At 44.5% G+C, this 26,493-nt stretch overlaps 1 protein-coding gene across 1 annotated transcript in view; it reads right to left on the minus strand.

The window, feature by feature from the left end:
- GOLGA7B (golgin A7 family member B) overlaps window positions 1-26,493 on the minus strand; it is a 173,322-nt gene that overhangs the window by 55,790 nt on the left and 91,039 nt on the right. The window contains exon 2 of the mRNA XM_086950193.1: window positions 2,824-2,949. Within this exon, the coding sequence (XP_086806319.1) occupies window positions 2,824-2,949 (126 nt within the window). The remainder of the gene's footprint in view (window positions 1-2,823; window positions 2,950-26,493) is intronic.

The raw sequence follows: 26,493 nt of genomic DNA on the forward strand, positions 1-26,493 counted from the left end.
AAAGGATGAGAGGTTGAGGTTAAACCTGTGACCATGAGGTTGAACACAGGGCCCTCCAGAGGATGCATTAGTCCACTAAGCCACCAGACCCAGCAACAAAAAACAAAAGGAGTACCGCTGACTTGTTTTAATACCAGTCCTATATTTTTTTATAGTGAAGTGAGGTTTTAGCATTATCAGGTATACAAGATGCAAGGCGCACAGAGGGGAACATTGTTAACAACGCGGGGATTACATTGCAATGCTATTACATTGCGGTTTTCACAATGCAAGTCGTTACAACGACTTGCGCTGGATGGCGCTCTATGACAAGGAATAGTATAATTTGCTATCCAACACCTTCCCTACTGTAGGTAGACTGGAGTTGGAATAGTATTTTATACTACTCCTTAGTCCATGATGTAAGCGTTGTAACGTCATACATTCCGCACAGTGCCATGCTTAAACAAGAAATAGCTCATCATTGGTGAGTTCCTTCAATTTATGGAGGCATAAGGCCACACAAGCCCTGTGTATTTATAAGGTAACAGAACTCCACAGTTACTAGCTATATCCCACTTATAGATATGATTGGGAGTACTCTATTCCTTATAATAGACAGTGACAATTGAGGTCCACTGTAATACACAAGATGGAAGAATGAGCATTTTCTATTCTGCAGAAATGTATGTAGAAATATTTGAAGATTTTATAGATTTTGCATGCATAGCGCTTGCACTGTGTTTGTGAAATCTCTTGTATTTAATATATCTTAGAAGTGGGCTCTTATCGTTTTCCATTGCCGAATTACTGTGTTTATTTGCTTTTGTGTGTGACTGTTTTTTGTTAACTTCCTCTGACTGCACAGATTTACAATTATTCTACTAAAGCTGTTCACACTGTTTAAGCCCTATGCACTATCAAGATAAGATCTCTTCCCACTGGAAAGGTAAACAGCTTCTTACAGCATGTTAGCATGCTTGATTTTTGTTACTTAGTTGTGTAAAGCAGATGCTTTAGCCTTAGAAGGTTTGTGGTATCTCTTGTTCATGCCTCAGTACTGGTATTTGCACTTTGTAGGCATTATCGGATTGATTTTTTCAACATAATCTATTTGGTGATTATAATCAAGTTCTAAATGTTGTAATTAACACTGTACATTAAAAATAAAGTTGATCTACATGAGCTATGCTATATTTTACTACTAAACAGGCAGTATTTTAAAGGTGCAAACAGATGCAGTAGCACCGGGCCCAAATAAGTAGTCAGGATCATGATTAGAATAGTGCAGCAGAACTCCTCTAATCACCTAATATTGCTATACTTTACTACTATACAGGCAGTCACAATTGCAGTTACCTTGCAGTTAAAAGGGACTTGATTTAAATGGTGCTGCAGGTGCAGTGGCATCGGGGCAAAAAGATTTCACAACTCCACTAAACAACAAATATTGCTATATTTTACTACTAAACAGGCAGTCACAAGTGCAGTTATCTTGCAGACACAACAGGGTCGTGATTTGAACGGTGCAACAGGTGCCATGGCACTGGGCCCAAAAGTTATCAGGCCATCTCTAAACACCTAGCATTGCTATCCATTACTGCTAAGTAGGCAGTCACAATTGCAATTACCTTTGAGACAAGGGTCATGATTTCAATGGTGCAGAAGGTGAAGTGATACCGGGGCCCAAAGCTCTAGGACCCCCTGTAAACACCAAATAGTGCAATATTTTACTACTAAACAGGCAGTCACAAGTGCAGTTATCTTGCAGACACAACAGGGTCGTGATTTGAACGGTGCAACAGGTGCCGTGGCACTGGGCCCAAAAGTTATCAGGCCATCTCTAAACACCTAACATTGCAATCCATTACTGCTAAGCAGGCAGTCACAATTGCAATTACCTTTGAGACAAGGGTCATGATTTCAATGGTGCAGAAGGTGAAGTGATACCGGGGCCCAAAGCTCTAGGACCCCCTGTAAACACCAAATAGTGCAATATTTTACTACTAAACAGGCAGTTACAAGAGCTGTTATCTTACATGCAATAGGGTCAAGATTTGAATGGTGCAGCAGATGCAGTGGCACCAGGTCCAAAAGTTGTCATAACTCCTCTAAGCACCAAATATTACTATATTTTACCACCAAAAATGCAGTCACAAATGCAGTTATCTTGCGGACACTGAGGGTATGGTTTGAATGATGCAGCAGGTGCAGTGGCACCAGGACCAATCGTTGTCAGAACTCCTCTAAACGCATAACATTGTTATTACATAAATTATTTCTATTGCTTCCCTCTTTCATGTCATTTTTCAAAATGTTGCTATTACTTACACACACTATACCACTAGTCCCAGCACAATATATTGCCTTTTTGTAAATAAATAACACTTAAACATACTTTCTGTAACTTATATTGTACAACTACTCAGCAAGCTATAACTTACAACAAAAAACAACAATGTTATTATTCACATAGGCAAAACAAAATGAATTTACCAATGCTTGGTTATTTTAAACGAAATTTCTGGAAATTTCACAATTTGGTGATTTTTTTTTAACTGGTGGGTCAAGTACCAAGCGAATTAAGTGAAATGATATAGGTGCGTATACAGACTAGAACTTTCAGAAAATTCATACAAATGTCATGCTATTAATAATAGATCGCTCTTTATATACCTGCTTTTTGTGTTCTAGAGTAAAGGTGAATAACAGTAGTCAAATATTGTAAAAGGTGTAAATTCAAACATAATTGTTACCGGAAGAATGTAATTATGTAGAACGTTAATTCTTTCTTTCCTTCAAAACCTGTGCATGTGGCCATGCGCCTTACAAGAGATACATTACCCGGCTGTCCAGCTCTGCAGGGAATTTGGTCTGAAACTGGCACAAGGTCCCTTCACTGTAATCTCTTTGGATGAAAACCTTGCTGGCCAGAGATGCGCTTCTTCTGAGTTCTTGCAAGTTGTGACCCTGAAACAAAGTAGGCAAAGCGTTCACTAATATATAAAGCAATTATTTAATCAGCATATACTGTATGACGAGGACCCATAGGCAGCTTTGGCTGTCTGCTGACTGAGATTGGAGAGGGGACTGCAGCACACAGATTCCTTCAGGCTTTCAGACATAAACAAGGCGCATCCATCTGTAAACAGGAAACAAAGACAGGGAGGAGAACGGCGGGCAGATGGGTATGCGACCGTCAAATGGCTCCACTAAACTGCTGTGGTGCGTGGTGAGCGCATGAGGGGCGTTTGAGTTATAGATAGCACAGGCGCTGGACGTGGGGGCGCTGCAGCTACCCCCAAATTCCCATGCTGGACTTTAGAAGGTGGATAAGCAATAAATACACCTTTAAATGTTGTATTTATCTTGTCCGATTTGCTGTGCATTCAAACACATAAGTCAAAAGTGATATTACGTCTTCAGACAAATTGCTGCTTATTCTTTTAATAAAGAGATTGGTGCTTACTTTTCTTTCTCTGACTGCAAAGTGAGATGATTTTGTAAATTTTGGACAGAATATTCTATCCAAAATATCGAGGACCAAAATATGGAGAAGGTATGTACAAATGGGTGAGTATGGATTTATTTATTCTTAACTCCACATCTACATACCTTGAAGATATATATATCATTAAGGCTCATATATGTGGTTATACATCGATAAAGCTTTGCTTATCTATTGAAACTAACCTTCACAACATTGTTCTCCTCAATGTTCTTTACACTACATTTTGACCCACGATATGTTTGTTTCTGATAGTCTGTCTAAACACCATCTAAAGGCTGTAAAAATCTTTTTTTTTGTAACACACAACAAAATATACATATGTTTAAATGAACTGTATGCATGTTGCAAAATACAGCTGTAGTTAGGAAAGCAGAAATGAAGCACTTTCTTTTTGTAATTCTGAACGGTGATGAAAACAAAGGTTCTTATGAGATTAAAAAAAATCAAGACATTTTTTAGTTGGTGAGGCACAAATTATAAATATTCGCTGAAGCGCTAATGTCCATAAACATTATCATTTGTGCACCATAAAGTTTTACCAGTTAAAGTTGTGTCTGTACAAATTAAGTGCGCTATCGTAACATGCTTTAGTAATATATTTGTGACGGAGTGTTCCAAAATCCACCAATGGCTACACACCACACCCTTACCACTCTCCTGCTGAATGCTTCTTGTGTGTGTGACTCTTGAATTATTGATGATAACTATAACTTCAATGATGTAACACTCATGGCGGCAATCCCACTCTTAAAATTGATCCAGCTCCACTGGCAGGGTCTGCATTATGAGCTGTGAGTGGAAAATACACTGCGTCCCTTGCGAGCGCCCTGATTGGCTAACAATTATGCATAAACATTGATCAGCTCATCTTCAACTACTTTCCCTTCCTTGGATCAGTGATTTAAGAATCACATTCTCTGACAAGCTTTGAGCAAGAGGTCTAACTTGTGTCAATGCTGAGATCACTGTGGAGTGATCAGATGATTTATTGGGTGGTTACATGGACAATGTGGATCACCAGAAAAGTATTACTTCCACTAAAGTTGAAGGATAGCTACAACTGGAGGCAAACGTTGCCTCATTTTTGCAAAATGCCCATAGACAACCTGCAGCCACCGGATGAATTTCTTGTCTTGATTATAATGATGGTCAGCTGGATACTCGTTATCTCAATAGGAACAAAGAGCACAAACTCAGTCCAAGAGTAGTACCCTCCCTCCTACTGCGGCAGACATGATTAAATCTCTCCTCTACAGTACCTGACAATATGTCTCACTTGATTTTCAGTACAAAAGGGGGTGGTGATGGACGGAGCATCTGAACCAATCAAGCACTCACACCCAGTCAAAAGATCTGGGTTTGATCCATCACCGTTCTTTAGCCCACTCTGCCACTCCAGTTCAGACATGGCTATATGCAAATCAGTCTGACCCTGTGCCTCATTGGAACAGTCCAGCCCGAACTGCCAAGCCATGCCTTCCCTGGACCAGAAACAAGCTTCAGAGGGCCGGTTTCTGGCATTCCAATGTCTGAACTGGGGTAGCAGAGTGGACTAAAGAACGGTGATGGATTAAACCCAGATCTTTTGACTGGGTGTGAGTGTTTGATTGATTCAGATGCTCCGTCGATCATCACCCCCTTTTGTACCGCGTTTGGCCGCCATAAGTGTGGCAGGGTATGCTCAGACGTGAGTCCCTTGCTCACTTTGCCACTGGATTCAAGCAAGCCGGACTGAAGACGGCTGGAATGCCAGAAACCGGTCCTCGGAAGCTTGTTTCTGGTCCAGGGAAGATATGGCTTGGCAGTTCGGGCTAGACTGTTCCCATGAGGCACAGGGTCAGACTGGTTTGCATATAGCCATGTATGAACTGGGGTGGCAGAGTGAGCTAAAGAACAGTGATAGATTAAACCCAGATCTTTTGACTGGGTGTGAGTGTTTGATTGATTCAGATGCTCCGTCCATCATCACCCCCTTTTGTATCACTCGATTTTCAGGCACTAAGGCATTTATGCAAAAGTCCTGAAATTACTGTGAAGACCGTTGATACCGAGGGTGACATAGGTTTGCAAAGTATTGTGAATTATAAGTCAGAAGTAGGCAGTTAAACAACATTTCAAATTGTCCACCAATGCTATGAAATCGCTAACATTAGGACGTTAAAGGTATTCGAAAAAAATCTTAACAGAGGGATAGTTGAACAGCTGAGAACATCAAAACCTGCATAGATTGGACCTATGAACATAAAACGTGTACATGTTATGATACATGATATAAAAGATGCCTCCTCAACACACTCATGGGGGATCAGTCCAAAACTCGACACAATATCTCATTGTACATTTTGTGCATCAAGCTTCTAATCTCTGTTTAAGGGCCTCTATGGAAAACCCAACAGACGAGATGGTTTTAGAAGGTTGTAGTTTGACACGCGAGAGGAAGTCTTAATAGAGTGGAAGGTTCTGCATGTGCAGCATAGGAGAATTAGATGGCATAAAGTTTCAACATCCTCTGTTAGTGAGTGTGTGCACATATCAATTAAAAATAATGTTTTCATTTAATAAACACAGATTTGTTTCACAAAATTAACAGAACAGTGGGTGCCATCTTTTCTCTAGATCTGGCAGAGTTATGGTTAAATGACTATGATGGACGATTGGTGTATGATAATAATTCCTTCTCACCACAGAGGGTGGAGCAGACTTGCTGTTGAAGTGTTTCTACTTTGTAACTGCTCACTTACACCTCTATCGGATTTCTGCATTGGATTTTACCATTTTTACAAAAAATCCATTAGATTTTTGGTTCACAAGTTCTAGCATGATGAATGCAAGTAATAGGCTAATTTATTCAGCAACCCTAGTGCTAAAAACTCTATAGACATCAAAGTACTCCTATTTCACAGAGAAAGGAAATGACCATGCACTGCAGGATCTCATCAAGTGCATAGTTAATGAGAAATGTTGGCGCCATTTGCAATCAAACCAAAGTATTCAATGGAAATAGTAAGGGTTTGCGAAATTCTCGTAATTTGTGTTTGCATACGTGCATAAAACCTCACCAAAATATGAAAAGTTATGCATAATTGCTTAAAATGCAAAACTGGCTAGTTTAGGGCGAGACTCGTCTTTGCATCCACTTTGGAAACAAGGTTTCATATTGCGCTAAAGTACAAAAATGAAGCGCTACGAACGACAGCTCCTTGTGCTATGTCATTCACTTTGTACCTATGCTTTTGCTTTACATTTTCCTGTGAAAGGAACAAAATTATGCAATGACGCACAACAGCCTAATTTCATATAACATGAGTAATGAGAAATTACGCAAATTACACAGGTGTAAAGCAAAATGTGCCCAGGGTAAGTAACTTTCCAATAATGTTGAGGATAAAATAGGGGAGAATCACGTTTTAGAGAGTAAGGGCCCGATGTAGGTATCAAATACCGGTCGGAAACGGCCGATTTCGGCCGTTTCCGACCGGTATTTGGCCTACTGAGATGTAGGGTGGCTCAATGTAGTGTGGCTCACTGGTTAGAGGCGGCAGACCCGAGAGCAGAGGACGGCCTGGGACCAGGGTTCGATTCCCGGCGCGGCAGGTTTCTGGACCAGGGTCAGCGGACTCGATAATTCTCTCGCCTCGGTGCCCACTCTGATCAGCGTTCACACTCGGCAACTCTGGGCATTAGCTTGCCTCATCTTCACTAACGGCCCCACCAGACCGCCGGGGATGCCTGGTCTCACCCTGGAGATACCCATTAAGGGACCATCTCTCAGGGAAGCCAGGAAGGGTTTCGCAGCGGTCGAAGCGCCTTGGGACCCTACGGGTAAGTAGTGCGCTATATAAATGCCTATACATTTACATTTACATTTACATTTTTTGTCCGATTCGGTATTTTACCGATTCGGTAAAATTACCGAATCGCAAAAATACCGAATCAGTAATTTTACCGATTTTTAAATTTGGGATGTAGGTGGGACTACTTTCTGTCCCACAGGCCCTTCAGATTCGGTATTTTAACACCCAATCCAATTGGGTGTTAAAATACCGAATCCAGGTGTGCATGCACATGTGTGCCTGCACACCTATGCCATGTGACAGACAGACATGCCCTTAGGGCATGTCTGTGTGACACATGGCTCACATGCCTGATTTGGGGGTGCTAGAGGGTGTCAAAGTGACACCCCCTGCACCCTTGCACAAATCGGTAATTACCGAATCGGTAATTACCGATTCGGTAATGCCCATTGATTCCTATGGGCTTCAAGGCCCATAGGAAGCAATGGGGGATTTACCGAATCTGAAATACCTACATCTCCCCCCCTCTAATTTACCACTTCATAAATACCGATTCGGTATGATTCGGTATTTATGAAGTGGTAAATGTAGATTTACCTACATCGGGCCCTAAGCTTCACTCTGTTTTCTCTGTTTTCTCTCATAACCATTGCAACTCCATACGACATTGGATGTTCGTATGTTCGAGTGTTTCGAATCACATTTGGCGATGTAGACTGCTTTGTTAGTCTTACTGGGGCTCTGATCCACCAACACTTTGAGCTGTGCCTCGTTAATCTCTTACACAAGTCAGTTAGGTCTTTTTTTGCTGGCAATTTATGATTACAGATGGTCATAATATGTTGTGACATCACAAAATAGTCTTCAGTAATTCGTTTTCATTGGTTACCAGATCAGGTTATTCAAAGACTTGTCAGAGTCTGTTTGTAAGACACCCATTTCCTGACAACTCTTTGAAGGCTAAGAATGCGATTTACCTTATTTTCACAGGGAGTTTCCACTCACAAGGATTTAGGAGGCTAACAGCAGTAAGAATTTACCACTGCTTCATATCTGAGCCCAAAGAGCCGCCATTCTTGCCTTTCCAAAGTGGCAAATAAGCAACACATACTTGTACTAGTCAGTGGACTAGTCAGTTTTGGATTTTTCTCTTACTGAATCACAAATGGTCATGAATGTGCCCTTGTTGGCCTGATTTCTGCCATTTTAACAAAGGCCCATTGAACTAGGGTTACACTGGAATGTAAATAAAGGTAGCGTTTTGAACAACTACCACATCCTTTATTTACAGCAAACACTTTCAATCTGAGTGACAAAGGCCCTTTCCCTGCAGGTAAATCCATATGCCGCACATAACTGTCCTTGTTTACTTAATTCAAACTAGACACCTATGCATGGTGCTATAACTGGCCACATTAAATCTATTATAGTTCCAACTCTGGCTTAGAATAGGATAAGTGACACATCTAAGCAAGTGGTCCATCTCCATTTTGAAAGATTGCAGCAGCAGCCAGTGCAGGTAGGCACGGTGAGTGTAGGGGGAATGTTGCCAAACAACGAAATAGGGACAATAAAATAAATAAATAAATCCTATTCTGTCGACATTCCCACTACCCCGCCCTGCCCCACCGTGCGTACCTGCATCGGCCGCTGCTGAATGATTGTCTGAGAAAATATACCTCATAGACTTTGGATTGAATAACAAGTGAGTAAAATAATGTAAATGTACAATAATACTGGTAAGAATGGAGATCCATATCTTTTATTCACTAAGCACTGCTTTTTCACAACTTGGAAGATGAAAAGTCTCATAATTTTACAAGCTCTGTGTAAATGACTAAGAATGTATCTGGGTAGGGTTAACATTATCACATATTACAAAATGTCAATGTTATTGTATTTCCCTATATGTATATCAACGTAGTTTTTATGGTGTAGTTGCATTGGATTAAATGTGTTATTTTTCTACTCCTTCACTATGGCACACTATCTGGAATTAGCCCCCTGCCAAAAATCTATCTGGTACCTGTCCAGCCCACTTTCCTTGTGGCACCATACTAATGCATGGTGGACAGAGTAAAAACATGATATGACAATTGTAAATTCTAAGTCGATAATATTTACCAAACTCTCAAATCCCCAAAAAGTTCTTCACTAACCTGCCTGACCCCACCCTGAAGTTGCAGACCGCATGGACTGCTGAGACGGTCAAGTTCGATGAGTCGGATCGGCAGACGGCGCTCTCCTCACCGCGTGAAGTGGCTATACCAGATAGGCTTAGATTGGTACAGTTAAAAATTTTACATCGTGTTTATTACACTAGGGTCTCCCTTTACAAGATGAAGAAAGCGGCACATCAGTATTGTCTCCGAGGGTGCGGGGAGGAGGGTACGTTCTTTCATACCATATGGGACTGCCCACGGATTGTTGATTACTGGGTAAGGGTTATGCGGACTGTGTCGCAGGTGGTTAAAGTGTCGCTGGCCCCGGGGCCGAGATGTTGCTTATTGAATATTTGGGATCCAAACGATCTTAATCACTCACTGCAAGACTTGGCCATGCTGAGTATCATGTACGCTAAAAGGAATATAGCTAGGCTCTGGGGGGCAGCACAGGTGCCGGCGCTTAGGAAGTGGTGCTCCGATCTAGACTCTGCGACGGTGGCTGAAAGAGCAGTGTATTTGAATAGAAAATGTCCGCAAAAATGGGCCAAAATCTGGGGGGCATGGAATGAGTATAGGGGTTTCATATGTGAGCCACCGCAATTAGACAGTGACAGAGATTCTGAGTGGGGGGTGGGGAGGACGTACCGAGGAGGGGGGGGGCATCGATTTGTTATGACTGAACTACATATCCAAAGTGCCAGTGACTCTGTTTCCTTGAAGACCCATTTTTCTATGTAAGCATGTAATGACTTTTCTATGCCCCCTGTTTATTGTTTTGAATCAATAAAAAAAGTTCATAAAAAAAAGTTCTTCACAGAGAGTTGACAAGACGAAAGGAAAAAGCATGTGGAACAATGCTACATATGTCACAGTTAACAATCTGATTTTTAGCACAAGAGAGGAATTGAAATTGAGGGCCTCCTCACCATGCTTGATGAATGCCATCATCCTACCATGGTTGTACTTAACCTCTCCCTAAGCTATGGCACCTTTTTTCACAACATCCTACTGAGAATTTTAGACGAATGACAAGAAGTGTCCCCAACACCCTTAGCCTAGACCCATTTCATTCTTATAAGACAGGAGTGGAAATTCAGTGCTGAGTCCTTGGGTTTATCAAAACAAGTTTCAGGATGATTTCCACAGGGATCTTCCCCTTTCTCTGCTGCTATTCAGCACCTACTGGCAGAGGCGATACAGCGACACTGAGTATACCTTCAAATGTACGTTGATGATAAACAAATCCACACTTTACTCACGTAAACAAGTGGAAATCATGCCAGTATCATCAAATGCCCGAATCACAAGTTCTACTACTTCTTCCTGTATGTTTCAAAATCGAAATCAATGTAATTTCGGGCAACTCCAAAGATAATCCCACTTGACTGACCAACCAGATTATAGAAATGCAAACCTTTGAATCTTGTTCAACGCCAACTATTTGTTGATGGTGTATTTGGACTATTATAAAGTATGTTTCTCCTGGTTTCCAAAATTCTTATCAATGATCTTGAAATCTATAGAATAAGGCTGCCAGATTATGTATGAACCTGTAGAATTGGCACCATGAGTTACAAGCCCAGTAATCGCTCTGGTCAAATAAATAACCATGACTTAGCTCACTAAGCATGAAGCCTACTATTGCTAAGGGCCATGGTAAATGCAGAAATTAGCTCCTCGCTATAAACAAGACAACAGTCTTGTACTGGCCTCTTCTCACTTCATCTACCAGTGGGTCAGTTGTTTTGCTGTCCATAGACTCATAATCTAGCACACTTTTAGCACTGAAATGTGGGTCACGCCACAGTATGTACAATATAGCTGGCTATTGAAACTAGCGCTTTTAAGATGGTCTTTGACCCACTACTGAAAGAGCACACAGGTAGTTCTTAACTTACATTCAGTTGGATTCTAACTGCTTTGTCTTCTCTCTCTCTCTCTCTCTCTCTCTCTCTCTCTCTCTCTCTCTCTCTCTCGCTCTCTCTCTTGACAATCTGTGAAATAATGAATGCTCTCATGTGGCTGCAAGGCAATGTTTGACACTTTTTGAAAACTATATAATATGTGGTAAATAAATATCCAGAAACAAACTTCAAATTCAGCTCTAAGAGTAAAACCATGAAATAATCTAATTCTTCAAGTTCTCTCACAGTACACAAAATGTTTGTACGCTTGCAATAAAAATACATGTAAATACCTATCATAAGCATTGCATCATTTCTTCACATACAAAAAATGCCAGCAAAGCATAGCTTTGCTTCACATAGGAATAGAATAACCATCTGAACAGGGAATGTCAATGCATATATAAGCATTATTGCTTTGCCTATGCTTGGTGTTTGTCATTATTGGCTTTGCCAATGCTTGTTAAATTTCACCGTTATTGAAAAAGCGAATTGCATTAAACAACCATCTTCTAATGATATTTTCTGTTGTTCCAAGACGTTACATCTACATGCAATGTAGTGGCCATCTTGGAAGTATAAAATATATAATTCCAAGATGGCTGCCATGTGACATTTACAAGCAATGTAGTGGCCATTCTGGAAGTATAAATATGATGGTCCAAGGTATCTGAATGTTATTTTCTATATTTCCAAGAAAATAATCACATTACATATTAATGTGATGTCCTTCTTGGAAATATACATCCAAGATGGTCGGCTGCCTTTATTGGCTTTTGCAATGCTAGCTCAACTTTACAAGCTCGTTGACAAAACCAGTTGCATTTGGAGAGCAGAATTTTTCTCAAACAATAATGTAAAGCTCTGTAGGAGTTTTTTCGCTTGTTTTGTTTTGCTGATAGCACAAATAAACAATAGATTAAGATATTTGCAACTTTTTGAAGTGCAAAAAAATGCACACAATAATTACATTCTCCCATTTACACAATTGGAATACAGATTTCCTCTTTTCCTTCTCTTTCCCGATACCTTTTTTGTCTGTGTCTGTTTTTCATCGATGCTAACTCTTTATTTTAAAACATGCCGATTAACTAAATTGCCCGTCCTTCCATGTAGTAATGTGACAGTTTATGTTAATTATAAAACTGTAATAATTAGATAACTGAAAAATGTATTCTGCAGCCACAGATTTCTAAATATACTTCATATCTCTGCTATTTCAATCGACATTAGTGTTCCCAGAAAAGGCTCCTCTTACTAATAACGCGGCTATGTAAGAATGTTCATACTTAAGTGGTTAAATACACACATGAATACTTGAATAGTATACCTCAATGCAAGTTAAACTGTGCAGAAAACATTAAGCATCTCTCTCTTTGTTTCACAACATTCTTTACCACTCGTCACTCTCCCACCCAAAATCTGGCCAAGTAGTATACCCTATAGTAGCAATAGGACATTACTTGTCTAAATATCGGATAAAAACCAGTGACGGCTCCTAGAGGGAGTGCTGCGGGGCGATGGGGTGGGCGGGGTACGGGCAGGTGGGGGTAGTAAACTCCAGCATACGGCCGTACAGAGTTAAGTAAATAAATAAATAAAACGAATTACATTGCGCACGCTGCATCGCCGATTGCGATGCCGCGTGCGCAATGTAATTAGTTTTATTTATTTATTTACTTACTTAACTCTATTGGGCCATATGCCGGAGTTTACTACCCCCCGCCCTGCCAATTCCCCGCTCCGCCCCGCCTCACCACCCCGCAGCACTCCCTCGAGGAGCCGCCACTGATAAAAACAGTTCTCAGACAGTTATTCAGTAGTCGGGAAGTGTGGAAAGAGCTTCAGGTTGAGGAGCATAGCCAGATGGTGCCATTTGGTTTTCCTTCATTGTGTGAATTGGGTGAATTGGGGCTTGAAGCCAATGTCTTTGTCAAGAGTGATAGTCTAGGGATATTATGCTGTCAAGAAGAATGCCCAGGGCCCCTCATCAGGTTGAAGGTCACAGGTGCAAGGGCGGACTTTGTGAAATGCTACGGGTTAATCGGTTGGTTTTGGGCCTCCAGGAGACTATCTTGGCCATTGGGGCTCTGTTCTTCGGAAAGAACTGGACCACTGCAAAATAAATTCTTCAAAGCCAATTCAGAGTGTGCAGCATGCAGTAGAGTATGGTGGTCTATTGGGTCCAACACACCAATAAACTACTTTTAATGTAGATCTACAGAAAAAGCAAGAGAGATATGCCAGAACCTTATTGCAGATAGAGGACTTCATCCAAACCAGATGAATTAACAATCTAAAAATCCCTTTGGACAGCTTTACAATATGTCTACTCGCAAATGATTTTCACTGGACAAATACACAAGAAATTAAAATTAATGCAATGGACTATTGTGCAGACAGTTCGAACATAGCAATAGCGGTTATAACCTTGTAATGTTTCAATACACAACACATCCCTTCGACTGAGGAAGTTAGAGAAAAATATTACTTTGCACACACAGAGATAGAGAGGGGCTACAGCGGAATGTGGATTAAAAAAACAACAAAAAAGCAAATGTGAACCAATGCTAGTGCACAGCATTTAAACATGTATTTTCAATAATGTGGCCGAGTGCGTCCCAGTTATTTCATGTAAAACAAACCTATGGTAAGCATTATTTTCCAAATCGAATTTATTTTCCACTTTACTCCAATAAATTACTTTAATTTCTTTGTAGGCTCTAGAACTAAACATAGCATAAAAGATTTATTGCAGCATAGAATACTCTAACCTAACCTAAGACGTACATTGGAATACCAGTTTTCAGTTCTCAACATTTGCCATATTACACATCTCTTGGCTATACTAGACGGCACCTCGTATCTGTTTTCAGTATTTGACTGATGTACAGTTAACTTATTGTTACATTTTGTCTCATGCTGTTTTAAAAAAAAAAATATCTGGAAAATGATTGACTTTAAAGGAAAAGCTTCATTTTTTTATAATGGGTGCAGGTATCCTCAAATGTTGTCTAATGATCCCTCAGGGTCACCTATATATTTGGAAAGAAGTTGGCAGCTCTTTCATTATTAAACATATCCAGTATAATTTGTCTAAGTATCTTTTAATATTCAGCTGAAGTAGTTATTCAGAGTGGGTTTACATATTTCGGTGTTTATAGGGTATACAAGCAAACGGAGCTGAAAATATCCCACAACTTGATTGCCTGATACATTATTTAATCAATGCCCTGTCTTTATTAATATCTTGGGCTTTATGTTTGAATTATGTTGTTTATTTAACAGGCCTCTCCGATCACTTCTGGCTTCTAGTAAAAGCAAACAAGGGCTCCTGCAAGAAGTCATTTTTTATTCTTTGTGCTTATGATGAAAATGTGGTTTGACAGGAAATCGGAATCGGCAACCATGTATGCCTTTATCCATCTTCCCTGTGATTGATCATTGAGAAAACGATCACCTAATGGGGCTTATTGACTACTGTTTCATTAGTTTTGTTGGATAAAAGCAGAGGCCATTAGAATTTGCAAAACAGTGCTTAATAGAGTCGGGGGTGTCTGTGGCGTGCATCTAGCGGACACACCTGACTAGCCAGAGTAATTAGTCAACATTCTTAATTTTCCTGCATTCCTTAACCAATTTTGAAATACTCAATGACTCCCATTCTGGGGTTAGTATTTTTAATGTTAGATATAATTGGAGTGCAGCTAATTCACTGGGGTGAAGGGGTACATTTTACAAACAACATAATAAATATTGTGATGTAGGTATGATAGTTTACTAAACAATTTGTTTTAATGTATTCTGTAAAAGTACATGAGACATCTCTTTGAAACAGACTATTGGCCAAATTAGTTTAATTAACTGGCAATAATGTACTTAGATCTGGTGTCACAGAACTATAGACTCATATTTATGAAAGGCACATTTTCCCCTCCAATGGTATTTGAGCCCGCAGGTGTTGAGAACATTTTGGGACTTGTAGGTAAGAGGAGGGCCAGGCAGCAGAGCAAAATCATGCACTTGCACCTGCAGTTCCCACCCAACCCTCCAGTCATGAAAAACAGAAGGAATATTTCTGTTGCTGTTTAACCCCTGCCTCATGAGTCACATCAGTATGGTGATGAGGAGATGCTGGCTTTGCCCCCAAAAGGTGCAAAAACCATGGGAGAGCATTGATCATGTTCCAGCTTTATAGGGCAGTTAGCCATCAATTCACAGAATTCCATTTATTCGCAAAGTTGCATGCAGACCTACAGCTTGGCATACCATTCTTTATGCATTAAGTGGAGTATGGGGTGGCAATGCCGGTAGGCTATCTCCTGGTCCGCTGGCTGCACTGCACCTTCATCTGTACTCATGGTCGGACCAGCCTATGCAACATTTTGGAAAAGCAGCAGATATATTTATTTTCAGTGTTTTGTAAATCGCTGGCTTGAAATGATTGCAACTTCATAAGGCTGACAACTGCAAAAAGGTGTGCAGTTTTTAGCCAACTGATCATCCTTTTTGTTAGATGACACATAGACCAAGGCTGGGGCATACTCGGTCAAGAAGGCCTAAAGGTCACATCTGGACATTGGTTGGATCAAACTGTATACAGAGGGATCCTGTGTGCTCTTGGTGGGATGATTGGTAGTAACAGTGTTTCCCTGGATGGTAGTGATGGCTTCTTTATAGATGCTTGTGTTCAGTTTCTATCTGATAGCTTTCATAATTTGGCTTTTCAGATTTGAGCCCAATGTGCTCCACAGGTAAGATCCTATGACATGGATCGACTTTCCGCCATGGGACATCTGGCTGGATCTGATCTGAAACAGCAGATTTACATTGCTGGGTGTCAAGATTCTCTGCAAGGTATAGTTCATGAATAACAACTAGAGCTATTTAGGGCTGGGTCCCACATAAGCTTTGAAGACAATATCTGAGCCACCAGAAGCTTGTTCTTTAATAACTGGTGTGATGTGTGAAGATGTCTTTAGGGTGAGCCATAGTCTGCTCAGTTGAGTTTGCTGGAGCTAATATTTCATTATGTCTTGCTTTGGTGCTCCAGCGCAAACCACTTTGGAGTAGGCCAGACTTGACAGCATCAAGACTCTGCTTATCCAATCAGGTGTCAGGTTGTCAAGGTTAGATGCGTTCAGATGGTTGTCCACTGCCTCCCTGTAGCAGGACACACATAAGACTCTTTAGCCTGACTGCAGTCTTGAGGGAAACGGAGACTAGTGGTGTGAAAGTGAAAAGAAAATGATCCTTTTCACTCATAGACAATGTATACCCTTCCTTGTTGATCTTGGCGGATGCAAGAGCCTATGTCTGTTAGCAATCAGGCATGCATGTGAGACATAAGTAATGATGAACAAGGTAAACCACTCACCATCATTAGACATAGGCAGGCCATTTCTACATCCTCAAGTAGAATGAATGAAAATGAATGAAAATAGCTTTATTCGATTTTTAAGTATAAAATCATAAAAGCGCATTGCAAAATATATACACCGTTACATTTCAATTCATATCACAGTGAATAACATTATAGCATAAAAACTTTAAAGGAGGTCAGATACCAAATCGATAGTATATCAAGTCAGTCCAGATGTGAATACCCCTCATCCCGGCGCCGTTTCAACCCACCCAAAAGTTACTCTCTTCATTAATCTTGTGTGGCAGTGAAGTGATTCTCTGGGATAAAAATCAGATAGTCCCCAGGTGTGTATAGATCCATCTCCTATCTGTGGTTTCCAAGTCTGTAGGTATGGGACAACATTGCTATTTTTAAACCTTATCAGCACCAGGTCGCCAGGTCTCTCTTTTCGAAGCGGACCTAGCCATCCCACCCTTCTAACACAATGTATTCTGCCGTCGATGTCAGGGGGCAGGGGTCTATTCTTTGTTAACCAAAACAGTGCCTTATTTCTTAACTCCTGTTGACTTTCAGTTTTTCCATTTGTGAGCTCAGGCACACCAGAAAGGACACACACAAACGGGGCAGCCTCCGGTGGTAAATGGATGTGATTAGATTTTCGTGGCATGTTCCCTGTGTTGGGAAGTGGCCCTTTGGGAGGAATGGTTACTTTATTCGGCCCCGTTTCAAGGGAACAACTATGTGTTGTTATTAGTTTAGCGGGAACTTTCTCGATGGGTGGAATTAGCATGGCTGGGACTGCCTGTCCAAGTTGATGGTGATGAATATTACTTTGGGGAGCTGTTAAAGGGGGTACGGTATCACGTAACGGCTGTAAATGATTGGTGCCAGCCATACTTTTTAGGAGTAGCAAGTTTGTCTCGGTCATTTCCTCTAATGCCCCGATCCTATCCCCAAGATTGTTCATTCTTTCTATTAAAGGGTGTATCACAGAGTTAATCATAGTTTGTAGCTGGGCCAACAAGGTTGGTGAAGTTGAGGATGCATACAGTTTTTTCTGCTTTACTTGGGTGCCTGTGTCTTTGTCCACTGGTCGTTTTCTTTTACCAGAGGGGTCCTGGAGAGACATCATGGGGTTCATGGGGTTCATGTTACCTGTATCAGGTGGGCAGAGGGAAGTACCCAGGAGATTTCCATCGGGTGGAGATAAAGTACTCGACTGGGGGCTTGTGATGACTGTAGGACAAAAGGATGCATTAATGTGCTCCGATGTAGACTTCACAGCAGCATACTTGGAATTGCATAGACTATTAAGTTCCTCCAGAAATGATAGATTTGGTGATACGGCGGCTGACTGTGGGGGAGTGAAAACAGTATTGGAACAGTCAGTAGACAATCGTTCATATTCTGTTCTTATAGGTTGTTGGACAGTAGATGGAGTTGTCTTAATTAAGTAATGGACCATCGTCCCCTTAGCCATGTCCCTTGTCAGAGAAGAGATTTTCCGACCCCCCTTAGACGACATAGAGAATATAGCAGCGGGCACCTACAGGGACTGGGAATTTCTTAACACAGGTTGATTACCTCGTTTAGTTGCACAGCCAAGGGGGGTGGCCCGTCCCGGCCTCTGATGGCCTTAGATGGTCCCGCCCTTGTCCCGGGCTTCTCCCGGCGCCTTCCCGCGGGGTCTGCGCCTTCTTTAAGTAACTTGCTGGAAGGAAGGAAGTCTAGCGGGTGGGCGGGGCCGGCAGGGAGAGCAGCCCAGCTGGTCCCAAGGGCGCGCAGGGACTCCTGGTCCTTGGAGTCCCTGCTGATGCTCGCAGCCCTGCCGGTTGCCAGCAAAGTGCCCCCTGATGGTCTGGTATGCTATCGCCTGTGTCAGAGGGCGATGCGGGACCTGCGTAGCGGGTCCGGCGAGGTCCTGAAGTGCTGGATTCACAGGAAGGATTGAAAGAGTTTGATGACGCGCTGAGTCCGCAAACAGCGCAGGTATGAAAGGGAAAGCTTCTCTTTACCCGTTCCTTGTCTGCATTTTTTACAACTTCAGCATCACCCTTCCTTTGCTGGCGACGAATTTGCGCTTTTGCACATGCAGTTAATTATTTCCCCATCACCGAACTGCTTGTGTGCTGGATAAATGGTCTAGAAGAGTTCGAAATTTATTTTAAGAGTATGCCCAATAAATCGCGGTAGTAGAAAGTCCAAATCCAAATTTTATAATCCCAAGCGGCCACTGCTCTCGCAAAAGTTCTTTAAAGGATGATTAATAGTGCTTGCATACGACGAACGCCTGGTTTAAGTGCTGCAAAGAATGCTGGAACATAGAGTTGACCCAAACTGCGGCCGCTGCCAGATTATATGCAGCCTCAGCGGCAGGGGAGACTCTCAACAAAGCAACAGAACGGGCTCAGCAACAGTATACAGCCAGTATGCAAAGCGAAAGAAGAGGCAGGAAACACGCTGTGTGCGATATTGGCAATAGAAGCTTTCTTTCAGTCCCGCACTGATACAATGTATCCCGTGTCCGTTTCAAAGTGTAGTGCTGCTCACCTCACATTTCCACGAGAAGCAGGCTTAATGACAGTCGGTCTCCCTGCCGGTAATATCAGCGCGAGCATCTGTAAGCAAATTCAGCAGGAATTCAAAACTGCCTCAGCGTGCATACAAGCACATAACGGGTAGCCCGCCAAACCGCAGCAGTCGCCATCAGACGCCGTCAGTCTCGAGGTGAGGGGGGAGGAGCTTCAGGTAGATGTCGGCCACCGTGGTCTGTTTGAGGTGCAGTCCTCGAGTACGTAATCGGATAGGTGAGAATTCCAGCAAACTTCAGAACGTTTTTTGTTTTTTTATCAGAACAGTTCCCATACTTTTTTACAAAGAATAACCATTCCTGCATGGTTAATGTTGACCCAGAGTTCCCTCAGATCGAAAGCAACGGAGGGGATCTATACCACTGTGAAGAGCAATTTTACTGGCATTTGTTTTTCATTTCAGGTATATGTTTTTAGGTCGAGCCTAAGCCATTGCTTTAGCAATGCTTGTTGGCGAGATATTAGGTAGGGGCTTAAAAAAATACACCCAAAGGCTTTTCTAGGCGGATTGCCTACAGTGCATGTGTGCGAGCGCATGCACATCGCACACCATTTGCTTGTTGTTTACAAGCAACACCCTAGCTGCTTTCGGGCAGGGAGGATACTGCAGATTCTTGATTCCCTTTTTGGCAGTTTCATTTTGGCTCTTCACATTCCCCCCTCCCTTTTAGCCCACTCCCTTTTCGTTCCTCTGTCTGCTTCTTGCATTCCCCCTTCCCTTTTCAACAGTTTCATTTTGGCTCCTCGCATTCCCCCCTCCCTTTTAGCCCACTCCCTTTTGGCTCCTCTGCTCCTTGCATTTCCCCCTCCCTTTTCGAAAGTTTCATTTTGGCTCCTCGCATTCCCCGCTCCCTTCTTGGGCAGCCCTTTGATGCTCTGTTCGCATCTCCCTCCTCCCCCCTCCCTTATCGTCTGCTTTATTCAGGCTCCTTGCATTCCCACCTCCCTTTTCGACAGTTTCGTTTTGGCTCCACACGCAATGAGCTTAACACAACCATGCCTGAAACTGTACAAGTTGGACCCATTTTCAGCTTGCACAGTAGTGGTGTTCAACATGAGATACCTATCTCCCACAGGAATATATGGAGTTGTTCACATTTATTCTGATTTCAGCCAGCGCATACACATTAAATGAGACCAGACACGCAATGAGCTTAACACAACCAAGCCTGAAACTCTAAAAGATGGACACATTTTCAGCTTGCACAGTAGTGGTGTTAAACATGAGATACCCATCTCCCACAGGAATATATGGAGTTATTCGCATTTCAGAACTTACACCATTACAGTCGACTTAAAACAAACTGTGTACGTCACACCTCTATTTCAATAAGCTCGCTGCCCCTATTTTTTTCTGCAATTTCACTCTCACTCGGCATCTCCCTCACTCTCTTTCCCTCGCTCCCCTCTCTCCCCTCTCCCCTCCCTAGCTCTCCTTCTACTCTCTCCCACATTTCTCTCTCTCTCCTCTCTCAATTTCCTCCTTTATCCTCTCTCCCCCTCTCTCTCCTCTCGCCTCTCGCCTCCCTCGACCCTCACTCTCCCCTCCCCTCTCTCCTCACTATCCACTCTCTCCTCATTCTCCCCTCTCTCCACACTCTCCCCTCTCTCTCCTCCCCTCTTCCATCTCCCATCACTCTCCCCTCACTGTCCCCTCTCTCTCCTTACTCTCCCCTCACCCTCTCCCCTTTCTCTCCTCTCCTCTCTCTCTCTCCCCTCTCACCTCTCCACTCCCTCTCTACCCTCCCCTCTCCACTCCCCTCTTTACTCTCTCCTCAATCTCCCCTCTCTTCTTACTCTCCCCTCTCTTCTCACTCTCCCCTCTCACCTGACTCTCCCCTCTGTTTTTCCCCTCTCTTCACTCTACCCTCCCCCTTACTTTCCCCTCCCCCTCTCTCCTCACTCTCCCCTCTCTCTACTCACTCTCACCTCACTCTCTCCCCTTACTCCCATGCCCTATCTCTCTCCCCTCTCTCCTCACTCTCCCCTCTCTTCTAACTCTCCCCTCTCACCTCACTCTACCCTCACCTCCCCTCACTCTCCCCTCTCACCTCACTATCCCCTCTCTTTTTCCCCTCTCTTCTCACTCTCCCCTCACTTTCTCCTTCCCTCTCTCCTCACTCTCCCCTCTCTCTCCTCACTCTCACCTCACTCTCCCTTCTCCCCTCCCTCTCTCCCCTCCCCTCTGTCCCCTCCCCTTTTCCCTCTCTCCTCACTCTCCACTCCCTCATCTCCCCTCACTTTCCCATCTCTCACCTCACTCTATCCCCTTTCTCCCTTGTCTTCTCTCTCCCCTCTCCCCTCTCTACTTTCCCTCTCCCTCTCCCCCCTCTCCTCACTCTCCCCTCTCTTCACTCTCCCCTCTCCATAGTGTACCCTCTCCTCAGTCTACCCTCTCTCCCATCTCACTTCTCCTCACTCTCCCTCTCCTCAGTCTCCCCTTTACAAGAAACACCCCAGCTGCTTTCTGGCAGGAAGGAGACTGCAGATTTTTGAGGGGAAGTGTCTTACATACTTGTTAGTTTTGTGAGCTAGCTAGCACTCCATCTACAGATCCTCCGTATTCCTCACTCTCCCATCTCAACACTCTCCCCTCTCACCACTCTCCCCACTCTCACCACTCTCCCCACTCACCACTCTCCCCTCTCACCACTCTCCACTCTCCACTCTCACCACTCTATTCTCTCTCCCCTCTCACCACTCTCCCCTCTCACCACTCTCTTCTCTCTCCCCTCTTCACTCTCTCCCCTCTCCTCCCTCTCTCCTATCTCTACTCACTCTCCCCTCTCCTTACTCTTCCCTCTCTCCTCTCTCTGCTCGCTCTCCTATCTCCTCACTCTCTCCTCACTCTCCCCTTTCACCACTCTACCCTTTCAATACTCTACCCTTTCATCACTCTCCCCTCTCACCACTCTCCCCTCTAACCCCTCTCACCACTCTCCCCTCTCACCACTCTCCCTTCTCACCACTCTCCCTTCTCACCACTCCCCCCTCTCACACCACCACTCTCCCCTCTCACACCACTCTCCCCTCTCACCACTCTCCCATCTTACCGCTCTCCCCTCTCACCACTCTCCCCTCTCACAACTCTCTTCTCTGTCACCTCTTTCCTCTCTCCCCTCCCGTCTCTCTCCTCACTCTCCTCTCTCCTCACTCTCCTCTTTTCACTCTCCTCTCTTCACTCTAGCCCCTCTCCCCACTCTCACGACTCCCCCCCTCACCATTCTCCCCATTCAACACTCTCACCGCTCTCCCCACGCACCACTCTCCCCTCTCACCACTCTCCACTCTCACCACTCTATTCTCTCTCCCCTCTCACCACTCTCCCCTCTCACCACTCTCTTCTCTCTCCCCTCTTCACTCTCTCCCCTATCCTCCCTCTCTCCTGTCTCTCCTCACTTTCCCCTCTCCTTACTCTTCCCTCTCTCCTCTCTCTCTAGACCCTACCCCAGTGAGTATAACAATCATACATGTCCACTGAGGGTCTCCCTGTTTACATGGATTGAGACCCTAGAGCTTGGCTCTGAGGTCGAGGGGGCATGCCTAGTGCACCCCTATTTCTCAGAGAGTGGCTACTGCCCTCTCTATTAAGGCTGTGGTAGACTGACAGTGGTGGCAGCAATATATCTATATCTACCTTCCTTCCAGACCACAGTGAACAGTCTTATCTCCTGTCTTCACACTGCGGGGTCCGTGCCTGGCTATCTTCTCTGTCATAGACCAGTCTTTGAACAACAGCTGACCACTCAGGCCAGACTTTTATCCCCTCTGATTGATAGGCTCATCCAATCAGAGGGTCTGCCGCTTTCTGCATTCTGAATACACCTCCAATCACAGACCATTCACCGCGTGTTCAGTGCATGGGTAAAGCATGTAGCAGGGCCTGTTTTGGTATCAGGCTGTGCAACCCTCTAGAGAGGAATTTTAATTAACTCCAGCCAGGAGGCCCTGACCAGTGGGGGAGGATTCAATCCACAAAGTTAGTGTAGCTAAACCCAGATAAGAGCAGAGTGTCTACCCCAGCCCACCAGGCCTTTCTAAGGAAATAGGGAGGGGCACGGGGGGGAGCTGGAATGTCCAGAAGAACAGCTCACATTCCTCACACTGGCTCAAATCACCATTCTTCCCCTGTGCACCCACGAGCTCTCAAACACACATCAGTCAGACAAAGGCAACAGGCCGACATGCATGGCAAACTGCACAGACTTGGTCAGGAGGGTGCCTAGGGTATACACCTGTTACAACGCATTTGTTACAACGCACTACTGTTACAACGCGACTTTTACAACGCATACCATTACAACGCATTGCGCTGGGGGGCGCTCTAGGATAGGGAATAAGTATAATTTACTATCCAACACCTTCCCTAGGGTCAACGGGGACTGGAGTTAGAATAGTAAATTATACTTACCACTATCCAGCACCTCAAAGCGCTATGCGTTGTAATGGTATGCGTTGTAATGGTCGCGTTGTAACAGTAGGTAGTTGTAATGGTATGCGTTGTAACATGGTACATCCCCAGGCACGGACCCCGCAGTGTGAAGACAGGAGATAAGACTGTTCACTGTGGTCTGGAAGGAAGGCAACAGCATCATTAAGGACCAGCTGTTTGTGAGGCTTGGAGGAGCATTCGCTTTGGACCAAGGAAATTACAGACAGCTGCCCAAGGTGTGGGAAGGAAGCTTGCGGCACATCACCCAGTGTGGAGAGGAAGCTTACAGCACATCACAGAGGCTGGAGGAAAGAAGCTTGCAGCACATGACGAGAGCCAGAGAGAGTAGGATGCTTGATTCTAGGCTTTGAAGGTGAGATCACATCCCCTCTAGGCTCCTCCCTTGCGCTGTGGGAGCCTGTACAAGCAGTAACTGGGAATAGAGGCCAGTGAAGCAGGCCCACACCTTTCTTTATTGTGAACTCTGATGGTATCAGGGTGAACTGGCACTCTGCCCAGCCACTACCCTCCTACAGCTAGCCAGTGACTAGTGGGACTCCAGTAAACTGTGCCAAGACATCCGGCACCTCTGATCAGATCCCTGACACCTCTAGAGCGGTGTCCTCACTCACAATGGGAGGGCACTTCTGTTGCTTTGGGAGGGGGGTTATGGGGCTGATCACGAACATTTGACTTCACATCATATGCTGAAACTATATCCTTTCAATACAAAGTTTGGTATCAAGGCTCTAGTGAATGAGAACAGCCCTGTGTAACATGATCTGTAATATGCAATGCTTACTGTGTGTTTTCATGTTAACTGTGTTTTTATAGTGCTTGGCGTCTAGGCGCTATAATACTGTTTGGGGTCAGAACTCTGCCCCAGAGGGTTGTAGAGACTTCTGGTTTTCACTGTTTATCCTAGTTTCATGTGTAGAATAATTATCTTATGTGTATTAAAGTACTTTTCTTTTATAAAAAGTAAAGCACTGACTGGACATTGAGTTTATCAGCTGGTGGTACGGTTTACACTGTATTCTGAATGTCTAACCCCACCTCACCTCCTTGAGTAAGCCTTGGACTGCTCTGTCTCGCTACCCTGAGAGAGTCAAGTGCTGGAGAGGAGTACTTGGTTATCCAGTTTTGGGTCCCTTAGTACTGAGGCCCCAGGACATCAGTGAGGGAACACTCCAGTTGATGCGATTGGAGTGCAGTTACCCCTGAGTGCCCTGGTGCCCAGGAAGCCGGGTCTAACACACCACCACTCTCCCCTCTCACACCACTCTCCCCTCTCACCACTCTCCCATCTTACCACTCTCCCCTCTCACCACTCTCCCCTCTCACAACTCTCTTCTCTGTCACCTCTTTCCTCTCTCCCCTCTTCCCTCTCTCCCCTCCCGTCTCTCTCCTCACTCTCCTCTCTCCACACTCTCCTCTTTTCACTCTCCTCTCTTCACTCTAGCCCCTCTCCCCACTCTCATGACTCCCCCTCTCACCATTCTCCCCACTCAACACTCTCACCGCTCTCCCCACTCACCACCCTCCCCTCTCCCCTCTCACCATGCGCCCCTCTCACCACTTGCCCCTCTCACCACTCTCCCCTCTCACCACTCTACCCTCTCACCACTCTACCCTCTCACCACTCTACCCACTCTCCCCTCTCACCACGCTCCCCTCTCACCACGCTCCCCTCTCACCACTCACCACTCTACCCTCGCACCACTATACCCTCTCACCACTCTACCCTCTCAACACTCTCCCCTCTAACCACTCTCACCCCTCTCACCACTCTCCCCGCTCTCCCCACTCTCACCACTCTCCCCTCTCACCACTCTCCCCTCTACCCTCTCACCACTCTACCCTCTCACCACTCTCCCCTCTCACCACTCTCCCCTCTCCACACTCTCCCCTCTCACCACTCTCCCCTCTCACCCTTTTACCCTCTCACCACTCTACCTTGCACCACTCTCAACACTCACCACTCTCAACACTCTCCCCTCGAACCCCTCTCCCCTCTCACCCCTCTCACCCCTCTCCCCACTCTCCCCACTCTCACCACTCTCCCCTCTCTCCCCTCTCACCACTCTCCCCTCTCACCACTCTCCCCTCTCTCCCCTCTCACCAATCTCCCCTCTCACCCCTCCCCCCTCTCACCACTCTCACCACTCTCCCCTCTACAGTATCACCACTCTCCCCTCTCACCACTCTCCCCTGTCATCACTCCCCCCTCTCACCACTCTCTTCTCTCAACACTCTCCCCTCCCACCATTCTCCCATCTCACCACTCTCATCTCTTACCACTTCCCCTCTCTTTCCTCTCTTTCCTCTCTCTCCTTACTCTCCCCTGTCCTCACTCTCCCCTCTCCTCTCTACCCTCTCTCCTCTCCCCTCTCTTGTCTCCCCACTCTCCTCTCTCCCCTCTCTGCTCTCTCTCCCCTCTCTCCTCCTGTTCTCCCCTCTCTCCTCACTCTCCCTTCTCTCCCTTGCCCTCTCCCATCTATCTCCTCTCTCCTCACTCTCCCTTCTTTCCCCTCTCCTCTCCCATCTCTCCTCAAGGTACACACAATTGTCAATGAGCACTAACACAGCATCATTTATACCATGTCTGCATTAATCAACACCACTAGAGCATCACTCAGTACACCACATCATTAAACAGCATCAACATAGCATCATTCACCACCACTACACCATCTTTGATCACCAGCACTATCAACTCAGCTGACTGATGCTGTGTTGATGCTGTTTAATG

The sequence above is a fragment of the Lissotriton vulgaris genome, unplaced genomic scaffold (assembly GCF_964263255.1).
Source record: "Lissotriton vulgaris unplaced genomic scaffold, aLisVul1.2 SCAFFOLD_775, whole genome shotgun sequence".
Classification (NCBI taxonomy): Eukaryota; Metazoa; Chordata; class Amphibia; order Caudata; family Salamandridae; genus Lissotriton; species Lissotriton vulgaris.